Source organism: Glandiceps talaboti, chromosome 21 (assembly GCF_964340395.1).
Source record: "Glandiceps talaboti chromosome 21, keGlaTala1.1, whole genome shotgun sequence".
Lineage (NCBI taxonomy): Eukaryota > Metazoa > Hemichordata > Enteropneusta > Spengelidae > Glandiceps > Glandiceps talaboti.
The window spans coordinates 17733204-17752992 of NC_135569.1; the positions used below are offsets into that span (position 1 = coordinate 17733204).

The 19789-nt window shown below is 34.1% G+C and overlaps 1 protein-coding gene across 1 annotated transcript in view; it reads right to left on the reverse strand.

The window, feature by feature from the left end:
* The window catches only part of LOC144451530 (ephrin type-B receptor 1-B-like), a 222943-nt gene that overhangs the window by 142334 nt on the left and 60820 nt on the right, over window positions 1-19789 (reverse strand). The window contains exon 6 of the mRNA XM_078142405.1: window positions 4897-5129. Coding sequence (XP_077998531.1) covers window positions 4897-5129 — 233 coding nt within the window. The remainder of the gene's footprint in view (window positions 1-4896; window positions 5130-19789) is intronic.

Consider the following 19789-nt stretch of genomic DNA (forward strand, 5'->3'; position numbering starts at 1 on the left):
TGTACTCAAATTTATACCCAAGGCAAATTTTAGCCCTTGTTTTGTAACTTTAAACAAATGTTCTTTTCAATTGTATTAAATGACTCCAATTTCTTTTCTATCACCTAAAAAACTACTTTTTATTCAAAGAAAGTCAGTCTTCTCCTCTCCTATTTCATTTCTTTTTCCAAAAATTAGAGAGCCCTCTTCAACTTATAAGTTGACATATTTTTGTACAAACAAATTTCATCTGAGGATCAGCAGACTGTAAATAACAACCACATTATTTTTTCCTTTCCAAGTTTCATCAATATATTTATTCTGTATGTGTCTTTCTATTTTAGTAAATGAACCTACTATAGAATCACTTTATGAACCTACTATAGAATCACTGTATCAACCTACTATAGAATCACTGTATCAACCTACTATAAAATCACTGTATCAACCTACTATAGAATCACTGTATCAACCTACTATAGAATCACTGTATCAACCTATAGAATCACTTTATCAACCTACTATAGAATCACTGTATCAACCTACTATAGAATCACTGTATCAACCTACTATAGAATCACTGTATCAACCTACTATAGAATCACTGTATCAACCTACTATAGAATCACTGTATCAACCTATAGAATCACTGTATCAACCTACTATAGAATCACTGTATCAACCTACTATAGAATCACTGTATCAACCTACTATAGAATCACTGTATCAACCTACTATAGAATCACTGTATCAACCTATAGAATCACTTTATCAACCTACTTTAGAATCACTTTATCAACCTACTATAGAATCACTGTATCAACCTACTACAGAATCACTGTATCAACCTACTATAGAATCACTGTATCAACCTACTATAGAATCACTGTATCAACCTATAGAATCACTGTCACTTGTTCAATGTTTGAATTGGCCATGTGGATGAGGGATTTATTTGGATTTAATTGTAATTAAAATTTTCATGCAATTTTCACCAAATGGCAGCCAGTCATGTTTGTGGAAAAAACATTACATTATGGTATAACTCAAAAACTTCAATAAATAGATTCTATTCAAGTGTCTAACCCCATGTAATCACAAACAAGCTTTCTTGTATGAGTGACCATTAACCTTTACCTTCACCTATAGGGTAGACCATCAAAATTAAGCTATTAATTACATATTGCAGACACTTTGTAGCAATCATGTATGTGGCTAATGTCTTTTAGATCATGTCTATAGTTAAAGCAGAACCAGATAAACATTCATTATTGTTGGTGCTCATATAACTTCATACTCAATGGCAGCCATATTTGTGGTGAACAATCCTGATTTACCATATAACTCAAACACATTAATACATAGAGACTACATTCAAGTGTCTACCCCAATATTGCTGGGTTTAAACTTTCTTTTGAGACATTGACCTTTGACCTTGACTCTGATCTTCAGGTTCAATTATTGAACTTCAGCAAATTTCCTGCATTATCAGACACTTTGTAGTACTTACTTGTAGCCACCAATTTATTTCAAATCATTTCTCAATTCAGTCACATAGAAGTAAAGTATTTTAGGAGCACTGTGTCTTCTACAAAGACTTATTAATTTATAAAACATAAATGTATTGAGTTACAAACACAGACTTGGCTAATAGGAAGCCATGATAAAATTGTTTTATAAAATGCAAAATTCAAAATAAATACCTAATACTCATCACTATGGCTACTTTTAAACTTTCTTCTTTGGAACACAGAAATACCTCATCAAAAAAAAACAAGTCTTCATAGAAGACAACCCAACACCACCCACCCCCACACCACCCACCCCCACACACCCACCCCCACACCACCCCACCCCCACCCAACCCATAAACTAGAAGGTAAAAATAATTACAAAATGAAGTGTGTGAGAAACTTTTTTCACTTTCACAATGGTTTCCATTTAGTCTAGGAGACAAGGGGTTTTTTTTATCCAAGTCTTGGAAAAGGTGGGTTTTTACCTAATCTTGGAGATAATGGATTTCAACTGGTCTTCCAGACAATGAATCTATATGTAAATCAGTTATTGTATAAGATCTGATGTCTACATTGTGATGTATACAAATGGTGAAAGTGGTCAATATTTAGAGTTAAATAATAACAGACACCAGACTAAGCTGATCAATGATGCTGTACTATTCACCTTCCATCAATATGCAATCTGCATACCAATAGATTCACCTTTCTAGTTTGTACAAAGACCATAACATGGTTGGAAGAAAATGAAATGTTATTACTTTACTTGCAGATTTTAAAGAGATTCACCATTAGATCAATTATCTACATACAAGTGTAAACATGAAAATAAGTCTTGACTAATGTCAAGAGTTTTGTCAATTTTGGAAAGCCTTTTTTAGAAGTTCTCTTTTCAAGGTCACTGTATCTGAGAATGTAACAGGTGATGAAGAAAGTTGTTTGTAGCTGAAGTCTTTGTTTTGAAATAACGATATAACACAAATTAGGTAGCCAGCCTCTACTGATGTATTCAAGCCATTGTACTTTACTTGTTACCAGTGCTACTATGGCTTATGAGACAAAGACACTTTGACATTGGCGACTATATAGTGTTAATAAGAATAGCATTCACCCATTGACTGACGACTGTTCAACTTTAACAAATTAGAAAGGAAGTTGAAAAGCTATGAGAAGAATACCACTGAGGAGGTCCATATAGACATACTGATATTATAATATTGTTAGTGTTTTATGGCATCATGGAATGAGATCTTTTGAAGTGTCAGCATAACAGTGATTATTACATTAGGTTTTGTATAAATAGTTAAGAGTGGGTGGGTGATCATGATTTAATGGCATTGAGGGAATACTGTTATTGTTTTAGTTAACAACCACTCATTACAACCAATAGGTTCAGTGTGCTTCTATAAACCTTGTTTTTCAATGTAACGGAGCTGAAACAAACCAACCCCCTACATATCTGTCTTCATGTACTTGTGATGAAGTCTTGTGGTGTTATCTCCTTCAAGATGTGATTGTATGTCTGTCATCAGTTTGTGTCCTTTTCAGTAACTTTAAAAGTAGCAGTTAACAGATGGTGTAAGAAAACAACTACTTAAAAGTTAGCTTTTTTGGTGAAATGAGATTAAATGAAAGAGCCTGTCTGTCTAAGAATGAAACCATCATGTATAATTGGGGTTGTCCTTCATCTATTGTCAATGATCTATCTTACAGTGTTTGTGACAACACTGACTTTTGACTTGCAGCATTCTCTTTTCAATGAGGTAAATCTCTACTGAAATCCTGCATTCCTACTCTAGCTATCCTCTGCCTTCTTTCACTAACTTACACCAACTGTTTTCGTCTGGCCTTTGTAGCCATGATTATCTTTCCCTGCAAGGCTGTCACTTTCTCATCTTAATCCGGCCCCTGAAGTTGGCTTTAGGCTAATGTGACTGCTGTACAGTTACACTATAGGTCTGCCACTGCTCAACCACTACTTGTCTGATAACTATGTACCTTGCAGACTTTTAACTTTGCACACTGGATATTCAGTAGTTTTTTTTAGCGTTGATTGCTGATTTAAAGGATGCTTTCTAGCGAATAATTTATGACAACTGTACGATTCATTTTGAGGAATAAATTGCAGTATCAACTCCTGTATTCCATTTTAACAGCAGTTCACTGATGGCTCGTAAAATTGAACTACCTGACGGAAAATTGTTCCAACAACACACAAACACATTAGAAGTCTACCCATAGTACTAGAATTTCTTTTAACTCCTGTGCAGTCTTCCATAACGCTGCACAGTGTCATTCAACACATTATCTGCTTAGAGAGGTCAAATTGCGAATCACATGCACTATGCAGTCTTATCATGTTATCCAAAATATACAATCTAAGATTTATTCCTAATGCTTCTAAAGCCATAAACTTTTTATTAATTGATACATTTTCATGGTGAAACAAACTGTAACACAGCACATCTATTTAGTTTGCCTTTTAAGTCAACATCAAAACCACCTTGTATTACAGGTGAAAATGTCAGTCTCAGATCTTATCACTATAAATTCTAATGCCCATATATGGTCATGACAATTGCAAATATTATGCAAATTACATCACGAATATCAATCAGTTTCTTTGTTTTATAACTTGGTGTCTTTGTTTTCAAATTATGGATGAGTCATACTAGAGGACCCTAGAGATGGCCGGCTCTTACTGCTTGAAGCAATTTGATTTTTCTCTAGAGATGTAATGGCTCCCTCTTTTCAAAAGCCAATAGAAAAAATCTGTATTTTCTGCTACTTATCTCTTCACATTCTTATCACATTACAGTCATCATGTATTATCAGTGTAACCACAAAATATCAGTCAAGCTAATGCTTACAATTCTTTTAGTTTTGACTGATTTTCTTTGAGATACCTACACACACACATATATATTTATTGAATTGCATTACTTCTACTTGGCATTCCCTATCTGTTTCAAGTTAAAGTTTAACATTGTTTTCTTAAGTTCTTCTTATCTTTGTTTTGTGTGATTTCAAACTGACAATTGTAGTGAGCCTACAAGTCTCACAAGATATCACATAACATTTCAGGGGAAGATTTTAGTGAATGTTCATACAGCGAGTAAATCAGACCCACATATGTACACAATACACATCTGGTATATTTCATGGTGATGATGGCAATGACAGCAACTATATCATTATTCTCTAGATTTCAATGTAACTAAAATGAGTTGTTTTCCATATCGATATGTGATATTGTTCCAAAATGATACATATTGCCATTAACAAGTATGTATGCATACATACAAGAACTGTGCAATGCATGCAATAAGAACCGTTTTAATACTATGTATGCATACATATTCACTTTGTGTGAAAGGAAGAATTAACATTGGTGATTTCTTACCGCAAATATATACTCTGTTCCTGGTGCCAGATTTTCAACTGTGGTACTCTGACTGCTACCGACATCTGGTTGTTTGGTAATTATCTTGCTCTCTTCTACAGAACTTCCCTTTGGATGATATTGGATTTCATATTCCAAAACTTCACCATTGGGAAATTCTGGCACCAGCCATTTCAGTTCAATGGAGCTTACTGTTTCTATGGTAACTCTGACAGCTCTGACCGCTGATGGAACTGTAAAGAAATAGACAAATGAATCAATTCATTTTTTATGATGAATGTATTGATGAAAACTTTATGACTTCATGTAACTCTTCTCTGGACACACCACTTTGTCATTCAAATACCAAATCAAAAAGAAAAGTATAAATATCCAGAAATAATTCATAACTGACATTGATCAATTCAATTTATGTAGCGATAAAATATGGCTTTTGATGAACTAAAACATATCAGTATAAGCCTTTATTACCCGGCAAGAGAATTAGACATTTCTGGAAATCTATCCTAAATTCTTAAATGAAATGAGAAATTTAAGACTCTATTCTGTCTGTAGGGCTGAACATTATTGTCTTCAGTTACTCATGGTATTAGGATATTAATTTTAATCAATGCTTTTTTGAGCGTAATATAGAAGCCAACGTGTTCATGACCTAAGGAGCTTTGACTGCAAACAAATCCATGTGAAATAAATCAGGCTACACTGTGATTAAATTTTTTGCCAACATGTGACAAACTATGTCATGCAGAAATAAACTACGTATATTTATATCAAAACATTATTTAGAAAGCACACCATAAAATAGATTTAAATAGGTTTTTTTTTCAAATGACACTGAGTTTTCAGATTTCAAAATTACAACATTTGTTGAAAAGTCAAATGAAATCTTAAAAACAAAACATAAATATGCTCTCTTTATTCAAAAGAATTTTAGGGCATAAACTCTTCAAATGTTGGACCAAGTCGATCAGCTGTTACCAGAAAATAAGGTAGAGAACACCAAATCTTTCGGTATAAAGTGTTGAAATGTTGGACCAAGTTGATCAGCTGTTTTACCAGAAAATAATGTAGAGAACACCAAATCTTTGGGTGTAAAGTGTTGAAATGTTGGACCAAGTCGATCAGCTGTTACCAGAAAATAAGGTAGAGGATGTCGGCTATACATAGACGGATTTGCAACCAGCAACATTTGCTTGTAAAACAAATTATTACTAATCCTGGTCACAACAAAATTTACAAATAAAAAGAAACATCTGAAAGTAATTTGTTTTTGTTGTGCATGTTTTGGAGGACACAATCACAATTGCATGACTTGATATTTTAAGATGTAGGTATCTTATAAACTGATTAATGGTAACAGATGTATAGGATAATATTAATCCAACATCATGTCATTATTCCAGTGTCTACAAAAGATTGCATTTCCTGTATAGCTTTCACACTATTGTTCATCTTGTCCTTTATTTAAATCAAACATAACATACCGATTGGTTTCAGTCAATGAAAATTATTTGTTTTAAGTGTTTTTTACTGTTTACCGAGTAACTGAATCAGTGTTTACTGTTTACCGAGTAACTGAATCAGTGTTTACCGAGTAACTGAATCAGTGTTTACTGTTTACCGAGTAACTGAATCAGTGTTTACCGAGTAACTGAATCAGTGTTTACTGAGTTCTTGTAACTGAATCAGTGTTTACTGAGTTCTTGTAACTCAATCACTGTTTACCGAGTAACTGAATCAGTGTTTACTGAGTTCTTGTAACTCAATCAGTGTTTACTGAGTTCTTGTAACTGAATCAGTGTTTACTGAGTTCTTGTAACTGAATCAGTGTTTACTGAGTTCTTGTAACTGAATCAGTGTTTACTGAGTTCTTGTAACTCAATCAGTGTTTACTGAGTTCTTGTAACTGAATCAGTGTTTACTGAGTTCTTGTAACTGAATCAGTGTTTACCGAGTTCTTGTAACTCAATCAGTGTTTACTGAGTTCTTGTAACTCAATCAGTGTTTACTGAGTTCTTGTAACTGAATCAGTGTTTACTGAGTTCTTGTAACTGAATCAGTGTTTACCGAGTTCTTGTAACTGAATCAGTGTTTACCGAGTTCTTGTAACTGAATCAGTGTTTACCGAGTTCTTGTAACTGAATCAGTGTTTACTGAGTTCTTGTAACTGAATCAGTGTGTACTGAGTTCTTGTAACTGAATCAGTGTTTACTGAGTTCTTGTAACTGAATCAGTGTTTACTGAGTTCTTGTAACTGAATCAGTGTTTACTGAGTTCTTGTAACTGAATCAGTGTGTACTGAGTTCTTGTAACTGAATCAGTGTTTACTGAGTTCTTGTAACTGAATCAGTTTTTACTGAGTTCTTGTAACTGAATCAGTGTTTCCTGTATATTATATTTACATGAATGTTATGACATATGTCAGTCATTTTTTTAACATCTTGTTGTTTTCTGTCCATGCTAACTTATATTTTGAGCTGTTTTTAAAAGTTCTCACTGAACACAACAAGAAGAGGGCCAACCATTCTCTGATTGGAGAAATACAAGAAAAAGACTTGCTATCTCAACAATACATCATTTTTTTATTTTTGGTGTGATTATTCCTACTAACAAGTTTGTTAGAAACCATATGACTGTATAATTACAACAATAATATACCTGTATTACATGGTGTACACAACAATAATATACCTGTATTACATGGTGTATACAGTAATAATATACCTGTATTACATGGTGTACACAACAATAATATCCCTGTATTACATGGTGTATACAACAATAATATACCTGTATTACATGGTGTACACAACAATAATATACCTGTATTACATGGTGTACACAACAATAATATCCCTGTATTACATGGTGTATACAGCAATAATATACCTGTATTACATGGTGTATACAGTAATAATATACCTGTATTACATGGTGTACACAACAATAATATACCTGTATTACATGGTGTATACAGTAATAATATACCTGTATTACATTGTGTACACAACAATAATATACCTGTAATTATATACCTGTATTACATGGTGTACACAACAATAATATACCTGTATTACATGGTGTATACAGTAATAATATACCTGTATTACATGGTGTATACAACAATAATATACCTGTATTACATGGTGTACACAACAATAATATACCTGTATTACATGGTGTATACAACAATAATATACCTGTATTACATGGTGTATACAGTAATAATATACCTGTATTACACGGTGTATACAGTAATAATATACCTGTATTACATGGTGTATACAGTAATAATATACCTGTATTACATGGTGTATACAACAATAATATACCTGTATTACATGGTGTATACAACAATAATATACCTGTATTACACGGTGTATACAGTAATAATATACCTGTATTACATGGTGTATACAACAATAATATACCTGTATTACATGGTGTATACAGTAATAATATACCTGTATTACATGGTGTATACAGTAATAATATACCTGTATTACATGGTGTATACAGTAATAATATACCTGTATTACATGGTGTATACAACAATAATATACCTGTATTACATGGTGTATACAGTAATAATATACCTGTATTACACGGTGTATACAGTAATAATATACCTGTATTACATGGTGTATACAACAATAATATACCTGTATTACATGGTGTATACAGTAATAATATACCTGTATTACATGGTGTATACAACAATAATATACCTGTATTATATGGTGTATACAACAATAATATACCTGTATTACATGGTGTATACAGTAATAATATACCTGTATTACATGGTGTACACAACAATAATATCCCTGTATTACATGGTGTATACAGTAATAATATACCTGTATTACACGGTGTATACAACAATAATATACCTGTATTACATGGTGTATACAGCAATAATATACCTGTATTACATGGTGTATACAGCAATAATATACCTGTATTACATGGTGTATACAGCAATAATATACCTGTATTACATGGTGTATACAACAATAATATACCTGTATTACATGGTGTACACAACAATAACATACCTGTATTGCATGGTGTACACAACAATAATATACCTGTATTACATGGTGTATACAGCAATAATATACCTGTATTACATGGTGTATACAACAATAATATACCTGTATTACATGGTGTATACAGTAATAATATACCTGTATTACATGGTGTATACAGTAATAATATACCTGTATTACATGGTGTATACAACAATAATATACCTGTATTACATGGTGTATACAGTAATAATATACCTGTATTACATGGTGTATACAACAATAATATACCTGTATTACATGGTGTATACAGCAATAATATACCTGTATTACATGGTGTATACAACAATAATATACCTGTATTACATGGTGTATACAGTAATAATATACCTGTATTACATGGTGTATACAACAATAATATACCTGTATTACATGGTGTATACAGTAATAATATACCTGTATTACATGGTGTATACAACAATAATATACCTGTATTACATGGTGTATACAGTAATAATATACCTGTATTACATGGTGTATACAGCAATAATATACCTGTATTACATGGTGTATACAGCAATAATATACCTGTATTACATGGTGTATACGGTAATTATATACCTGTATTACATGGTGTATACAGTAATAATATACCTGTATTACATGGTGTATACAGCAATAATATACCTGTATTACATGGTGTATACAACAATAATATACCTGTATTACATGGTGTATACAACAATAATATACCTGTATTACATGGTGTATACAGCAATAATATACCTGTATTACATGGTGTATACAGTAATAATATACCTGTATTACATGGTGTATACAGTAATAATATACCTGTATTACATGGTGTATACAGCAATAATATACCTGTATTACATGGTGTATACAACAATAATATACCTGTATTACATGGTGTATACAGTAATAATATACCTGTATTACATGGTGTACACAACAATAATATACCTGTATTACATGGTGTATACAACAATAATATACCTGTATTACATGGTGTATACAACAATAATATACCTGTATTACATGGTGTACACAACAATAATATACCTGTATTACATGGTGTATACAGTAATAATATACCTGTATTACATGGTGTATACAGTAATAATATACCTGTATTACATGGTGTATACAGTAATAATATACCTGTATTACACGGTGTATACAGTAATAATATACCTGTATTACATGGTGTATACAGTAATAATATACCTGTATTACATGGTGTACACAACAATAATATACCTGTATTACATGGTGTATACAGTAATAATATACCTGTATTACACGGTGTATACAGTAATAATATACCTGTATTACATGGTGTATACAGTAATAATATACCTGTATTACATGGTGTATACAGTAATAATATACCTGTATTACATGGTGTACACAACAATAATATACCTGTATTACATGGTGTATACAGTAATAATATACCTGTATTACACGGTGTATACAGTAATAATATACCTGTATTATATGGTGTATACAGTAATAATATACCTGTATTACATGGTGTACACAACAATAATATACCTGTATTACATGGTGTACACAACAATAATATACCTGTATTACATGGTGTATACAGTAATAATATACCTGTATTACATGGTGTACACAACAATAATATACCTGTATTACATGGTGTATACAGTAATAATATACCTGTATTACATGGTGTACACAACAATAATATACCTGTATTACATGGTGTATACAGTAATAATATACCTGTATTACATGGTGTATACAACAATAATATACCTGTATTACATGGTGTATACAGTAATAATATACCTGTATTACATGGTGTACACAACAATAATATACCTGTATTACATGGTGTATACAACAATAATATCCCTGTATTACATGGTGTATACAGTAATAATATACCTGTATTACATGGTGTACACAACAATAATATACCTGTATTACATGGTGTATACAACAATAATATACCTGTATTACATGGTGTATACAACAATAATATACCTGTATTACATGGTGTACACAACAATAATATACCTGTATTACATGGTGTATACAACAATAATATACCTGTATTACATGGTGTATACAACAATAATATACCTGTATTACATGGTGTACACAACAATAATATACCTGTATTACATGGTGTATACAGTAATAATATACCTGTATTACATGGTGTACACAACAATAATATACCTGTATTACATGGTGTATACAGTAATAATATACCTGTATTACATGGTGTATACAACAATAATATACCTGTATTACATGGTGTATACAACAATAATATACCTGTATTACATGGTGTACACAACAATAATATCCCTGTATTACATGGTGTATACAGTAATAATATACCTGTATTACATGGTGTATACAACAATAATATACCTGTATTACATGGTGTACACAACAATAATATACCTGTATTGCATGGTGTATACAACAATAATATCATAATTCTATGGACTGATCAGAAGTGCATCTCTGAGACAATGGAAAGCACTTTCTAACCCAACAAAGAACATCAATTTTCTAGAACCCACTGAAACAATCACTTGTTCTTTGGTAAATTTAATCAGAAATTGGATCCTCATATCCTACAATATCATGTTTGGGGCAAATAGTTAATGCAAGTCTTCACATTACTCCCATAAATATTACATGAATGTAAACTCAAACATTTTCAATATCGGGTTACATGTTACTCTTTATGATCACATGATCAAAAGAAAAAAATAGTGTATGGTCAAGACAGTGACTTTGGTGTATGGTGTACAGTGTATAGTATGATTACAGGGATAACGAAACATACGCAGTTTGTCTTTGTAGCTGGTGTATGGATACAGACTGTACCTCTTATAAACGTCATCAAACACTATCTGGTATATGGATACAGACTGTACCTCTTATACACGTCATCAAACACTATCTGGTATATGGATACAGACTGTACCTCTTATAAACGTCATCAAACACTATCTGGTATATGGATACAGACTGTACCTCTTATAAACGTCATCAAACACTATCTGGTGTATGGATACAGACTGTACCTCTTATACATGTCATCAAACACTATCTGGTATATGGATACAGACTGTACCTCTTATAAACGTCATCAAACACTATCTGGTGTATGGATACAGACTGTACCTCTTATAAAATCATCAAACACTATCTGGTGTATGGATACAGACTGTACCTCTTATACATGTCATCAAACACTATCTGGTGTATGGATACAGACTGTACCTCTTATACACGTCATCAAACACTATCTGGTGTATGGATACAGACTGTACCTCTTATACATGTCATCAAACACTATCTGGTGTATGGATACAGACTGTACCTCTTATACACGTCATCAAACACTATCTGGTATATGGATACAGACTGTACCTCTTATAAACGTCATCAAACACTATCTGGTGTATGGATACAGACTGTACCTCTTATACATGTCATCAAACACTATCTGGTGTATGGATACAGACTGTACCTCTTATAAACGTCATCAAACACTATCTGGTATATGGATACAGACTGTACCTCTTATAAACGTCATCAAACACTATCTGGTGTATGGATACAGACTGTACCTCTTATACATGTCATCAAACACTATCTGGTGTATGGATACAGACTGTACCTCTTATAAACGTCATCAAACACTATCTGGTATATGGATACAGACTGTACCTCTTATACATGTCATCAAACACTATCTGGTGTATGGATACAGACTGTACCTCTTATAAACGTCATCAAACACTATCTGGTGTATGGATACAGACTGTACCTCTTATAAACGTCATCAAACACTATCTGGTATATGGATACAGACTGTACCTCTTATAAACGTCATCAAACACTATCTGGTGTATGGATACAGACTGTACCTCTTATAAACGTCATCAAACACTATCTGGTATATGGATACAGACTGTACCTCTTATACATGTCATCAAACACTATCTGGTATATGGATACAGACTGTACCTCTTATACATGTCATCAAACACTATCTGGTGTATGGATACAGACTGTACCTCTTATAAACGTCATCAAACACTATCTGGTGTATGGATACAGACTGTACCTCTTATAAACGTCATCAAACACTATCTGGTATATGGATACAGACTGTACCTCTTATACATGTCATCAAACACTATCTGGTATATGGATACAGACTGTACCTCTTATAAACGTCATCAAACACTATCTGGTATATGGATACAGACTGTACCTCTTATAAACGTCATCAAACACTATCTGGTATATGGATACAGACTGTACCTCTTATACATGTCATCAAACACTATCTGGTGTATGGATACAGACTGTACCTCTTATAAACGTCATCAAACACTATCTGGTATATGGATACAGACTGTACCTCTTATACATGTCATCAAACACTATCTGGTGTATGGATACAGACTGTACCTCTTATACATGTCATCAAACACTATCTGGTATATGGATACAGACTGTACCTCTTATAAACGTCATCAAACACTATCTGGTATATGGATACAGACTGTACCTCTTATAAACGTCATCAAACACTATCTGGTATATGGATACAGACTGTACCTCTTATACATGTCATCAAACACTATCTGGTGTATGGATACAGACTGTACCTCTTATAAACGTCATCAAACACTATCTGGTATATGGATACAGACTGTACCTCTTATACATGTCATCAAACACTATCTGGTGTATGGATACAGACTGTACCTCTTATACATGTCATCAAACACTATCTGGTATATGGATACAGACTGTACCTCTTATAAACGTCATCAAACACTATCTGGTATATGGATACAGACTGTACCTCTTATAAACGTCATCAAACACTATCTGGTATATGGATACAGACTGTACCTCTTATACATGTCATCAAACACTATCTGGTGTATGGATACAGACTGTACCTCTTATAAACGTCATCAAACACTATCTGGTATATGGATACAGACTGTACCTCTTATACATGTCATCAAACACTATCTGGTGTATGGATACAGACTGTACCTCTTATACATGTCATCAAACACTATCTGGTATATGGATACAGACTGTACCTCTTATAAACGTCATCAAACACTATCTGGTGTATGGATACAGACTGTACCTCTTATACATGTCATCAAACACTATCTGGTATATGGATACAGACTGTACCTCTTATAAACATCATCAAACACTATCTGGTGTATGGATACAGACTGTACCTCTTATAAACGTCATCAAACACTATCTGGTATATGGATACAGACTGTACCTCTTATAAACGTCATCAAACACTATCTGGTATATGGATACAGACTGTACCTCTTATACATGTCATCAAACACTATCTGGTATATCTGGCACCAATCTGCTCAGTAGTTTCTGAGTTTAAGTTTTTTGACCAAAAATCACATGTTTTGACTCAAATCACAAACCTGTCATGCAATCATTTTGATTTGAACAATTTCCCAACTAATAAGACACCCAAGGTAATGGACCCACAAAATATCGTGGCAATCGGTTCAGCAGTTTTTGACTTTAAGTTGTTTACACACACGCACACACACACACACACACACACACACACACACACACACACACACACACAGAAAGACACTGGGCGATCCCTATAGCACTACTGAACCTCAGTTCAGTCGTGCTAATGATATTTGCAGTCAAGAGATTCAAAGTATCGCATACATGAAGAGATGGATAGTAAAGTGTTTAATATTGTCAAGATGCACTTTCTAAATGGCCGTAAATTACAGGACATATGCCTAGCAGCAATTTTTAAATGGGTCCAACACACTACAACTAGTGTTTGGTATCAAGAGTAGTTGTGATAGCAATAAGACTAATCAAAGTGGACTAAAGCGGTATCACTTATATGTCAGTACTGAAGCGCTACTGCTTATACAAATGTATAATATACACTTGTAGTGAAAATCAGTGATCATTTATAGCCAGTACTAGAATGACCCTTAACCTTGTGTATCTCATTCTCCAGTGAATTAAACCCATTAGACTGGTTCCAGTTGAACAACTTTAGGACACTACTGTATACAACTATCCAGTATTAACACAGCTAAGGTCTGCTAACCACATGTCTCAACTTAGCATCTAGAGTATAGCCCATTACAACCACCTTTTCTCCAAAATGACCTAACAACTATTCCTATTTATTTGTATTGCATACCAATGTCAAATACTATGTACAGATTATTTTCTAATGACAACACATCAAAATTATTGTAAGACAGATTACTAGTATTTGCTGAAAAACAGATTTATTAAAGCATTATATGATGTGACTTGTTCGCTTGTTTATAGCCTAAGCAATCTTTTACTTTGGTGTGATCTTATCATATTGCATTCAAGGACAAGTCTACCATACAGAGAATAGGGGTGCTTATAGGTTGGTCTCATTGTTTGATCTCCATTTACCTGTACAACAGGACTAATGATTGGCTAGTTGGATTTGACTTTGACTTGGCTTACAACAGGACTAAAGATTGGCTAGTTGGATTTGACTTTGACTTGGCTTACAACAGGACTAAAGATTGGCTAGTTGGATTTGACTTTGACTTGGCTTACAACAGGACTAAAGATTGGCTAGTTGGATTTGACTTTGATTTGGCTTACAACAGGACTAATGATTGGCTAGTTGGATTTGACTTTGACTTGGCTTACAACAGGACTAAAGATTGGCTAGTTATTTTTTGACTTTGACTTGGCTTACAACAGGACTAATGATTGGCTAGTTGGATTTGACTTTGACTTGGCTTACAACAGGACTAAAGATTGGCTAGTTGGATTTGACTTTGACTTGGCTTACAACAGGACTAAAGATTGGCTAGTTGGATTTGACTTTGACTTGGCTTACAACAGGACTAAAGATTGGCTAGTTGGATTTGACTTTGACTTGGCTTACAACAGGACTAAAGATTGGCTAGTTGGATTTGACTTTGACTTGGCTTACAACAGGACTAATGATTGGCTAGTTGGATTTGACTTTGACTTGGCTTACAACAGGACTAATGATTGGCTAGTTGGATTTGACTTTGACTTGGCTTACAACAGGACTAATGATTGGCTAGTTGGATTTGACTTTGACTTGGCTTACAACAGGACTAATGATTGGCTAGTTGGATTTGACTTTGACTTGGCTTACTTGGACTTACTAACAACGAGTTGCAACCATGGACTTACTAACAACGAGTTGCACCTGTGAACTTTTACTATTCACGAGTTGCAACCATGGACTTACTAACAACGAGTTGCAACCATGGACTTACTAACAACGAGTTGCACCTGTGGACTTACTAACAATGAGTTGCAACCATGGACTTACTAACAACGAGTTGCAACCATGGACTTACTAACAACGAGTTGCAACCATGGACTTACTAACAATGAGTTGCACCTGTGGACTTACTAACAACATGTTGCATTTCTTATCCAGCTTTAAAGCACATTGAGTGGTCCAACAGAATTGATGAAAACCAGACAAGAGGCAGTCACTGAAGAGCCACTGGCAGTACTTTCACAATTAAGCCTGACTGTAGGGAAGGATTTGACTTGCAGACATTTTTATCATGACAGGTGGTGGATGGTAAGCAGTTGAAACTATAACAACTAGGATTGAATCTTCCAAAGTCAATACTTTCATCTTTGTACAAGTTTACTTTGAGAAATAAAATCACTATATATAAATGAAAATCCACTCAGCTGGGGTCAGAAACAAAACCTGGATTTCATTAACATTACAACAACATATTCAAATTTACTCAACTACCTTTCAACCATTTCCCATCTTAGGTGGCATATTTATCCTTTTTTCCAGTTTAATAAAAACAATTAACCAAAGAGTCCAAAATAGGAAACTTCTTCTTTGTGTGTATCTAAAATATATCATAAATTTCAATGAAAATACTAGAAAAGGTGATGTTTATATGCATTGACAGTGTCTTCTTTTGAAAAAATACTGAACATACAAACATTATTTTATATGCACAGGTATGCAAATTCAAAGACCAAATGTATTATATTTTAAAGATCAAATCAAATCACAAGATTTTATGGGAATATAATTTTCAGCGAAAGAACAAAACCTGTGAGACTTACAAAGCTGCAGAAAATGATTTAGAAAAGAAAGCAAACAACAAATTTTGTCGATGGAATAAATTTAAGCCTGCAATTAAGTTTTGCAGCTATACCAGTGGGGACCAATATCTTGCTTAATACTTGCCAATCCAATTATATATATACCATGACAAAGGTAAAAAAGAAAGAATGAAATCAGCTGTAGCCATCTAAAACCTCAATGCTATTAATGCTTACTGATGCCATAGTTCATGTGTTTGCATTCTTTCTTTGTTCATTGAGACTGCTGACAGCAAGGATTTACTGTTGCTTAGACCCACACACCTTTTTAATTCTAGCCTTTATATTTTGTTCCATATCGTAAACAGTAATGCTACATTGTGTTGTAGTACTGTCTGTTACAACAGAATTACATTTCCAGTCCCTCAAGAATATTGGGTTTCTCTTCAAGTGTACATGGAAAACACTATTTGAAATACAAACTGACAATAATTGTATAGACTAATAGTTCTCCTTCATTTACACATACATGGATAAAACATGAAATTTATAATTCCTTTTCTATGTCATCTTCCTTTTATTCTATCATTAATAGTATTGCACACTAGATTTATTGAAATAAATAACAAGCCTTCAATCAAAGACATAGACCCCAACTTGTGTGTTGTATTGTGTAAGATGATTAGCATATTGAGTACCTGGGTATAGTGTTGGGTTTTCACAAGTGTACCAGGGTATAGTGTTGGGTTTTCACAAGTGTACCAGGGTATAGTGTTGGGTTTTCACAAGTGTACCTGGGTATAGTGTTGGGTTTTCACAAGTGTACCTGGGTATAGTGTTGGGTTTTCACAAGTGTACCAGGGTATAGTGTTGGGTTTTCACAAGTGTACCAGGGTATAGTGTTGGGTTTTCACAAGTGTACCAGGGTATAGTGTTGGGTTTTCACAAGTGTACCAGGGTATAGTGTTGGGTTTTCACAAGTGCACCAGGGTATAGTGTTGGGTTTTCACAAGTGTACCAGGGTATAGTGTTGGGTTTTCACAAGTGCACCAGGGTATAGTGTTGGGTTTTCACAAGTGCACCAGGGTATAGTGTTGGGTTTTCACAAGTGTACCTGGGTATAGTGTTGGGTTTTCACAAGTGTACCAGGGTATAGTGTTGGGTTTTCACAAGTGTAGCAGGGTATAGTGTTGGGTTTTCACAAGTGTACCAGGGTATAGTGTTGGGTTTTCACAAGTGTACCAGGGTATAGTGTTGGGTTTTCACAAGTGTACCAGGGTATAGTGTTGGGTTTTCACAAGTGTACCTGGGTATAGTGTTGGGTTTTCACAAGTGTACCTGGGTATAGTGTTGGGTTTTCACAAGTGTACCAGGGTATAGTGTTGGGTTTTCACAAGTGTACCTGGGTATAGTGTTGGGTTTTCACAAGTGTACCAGGGTATAGTGTTGGGTTTTCACAAGTGTACCAGGGTATAGTGTTGGGTTTTCACAAGTGTAGCAGGGTATAGTGTTGGGTTTTCACAAGTGTAGCAGGGTATAGTGTTGGGTTTTCACAAGTGTACCAGGGTATAGTGTTGGGTTTTCACAAGTGTACCAGGGTATAGTGTTGAGTTTTCACAAGTGTACCTGGGTATAGTGTTGGGTTTTCACAAGTGTACCAGGGTATAGTGTTGGGTTTTCACAAGTGTACCAGGGTATAGTGTTGGGTTTTCACAAGTGTACCTGGGTATAGTGTTGGGTTTTCACAAGTGTACCAGGGTATAGTGTTGGGTTTTCACAAGTGTACCTGGGTATAGTGTTGGGTTTTCACAAGTGTACCAGGGTATAGTGTTGGGTTTTCACAAGTGTACCAGGGTATAGTGTTGGGTTTTCACAAGTGTACCAGGGTATAGTGTTGGGTTTTCACAAGTGTACCAGGGTATAGTGTTGAGTTTTCAGTATAATTAGCAAGAAAGTAACCCTTTCTCTCTCTCTCTCTCTCTTCACCTTGAAAATGTTTGTTAAGGTCAAAGGTTATGGTCTCATTAGAAAGCTCATTATTGATAATGTAAGGGGAGACACTGAATGGTGTTGTTATGTATCAAAGTTTTGGAGATAACAGGCAAAATATGATTTTTATCACAAATATGGTAGATAGGTCAAGGTCACTTATAAGTGCGGTAACTTGCATATGCCTCACATGGTCAAACCCAAGTCATGATTAAAATATTATCACTTCAAATATTTGATCAAAAAGCTATGAAGATAACCAAAATTTGGCTATTTGACCTTGAAGACTTGACCTTGAAGCCTGTCAAGATCAAAGGTCAAGGTCTTAAAAGAAGCTCATATTTGATATTATGGGTATAGGCACCTGAATGGAGTTACTACATATTAGTATTACACATACAAAGTTATGATGCATATTGTGAAATCTAACAACAAATATGGCCACTCTTCGGCCATATTTGATTCTGTCACAAAACAAAGTGACATGCATGTGTACCACATAGCATGATACCTTTGTGCAAGGTTTGGTTGAAATCGGTTAATGTATGCCAGAGAAATGATACAACAAATATGGCCTCCATTTGGCCATATTTGATTCAGTCACAAAACCAAGTGACATGCATATGTCTACACCAGCACATAACATTTGTACCAGGTTTGGTTGAAATTGATCGGTGCATACAAGAGATAGG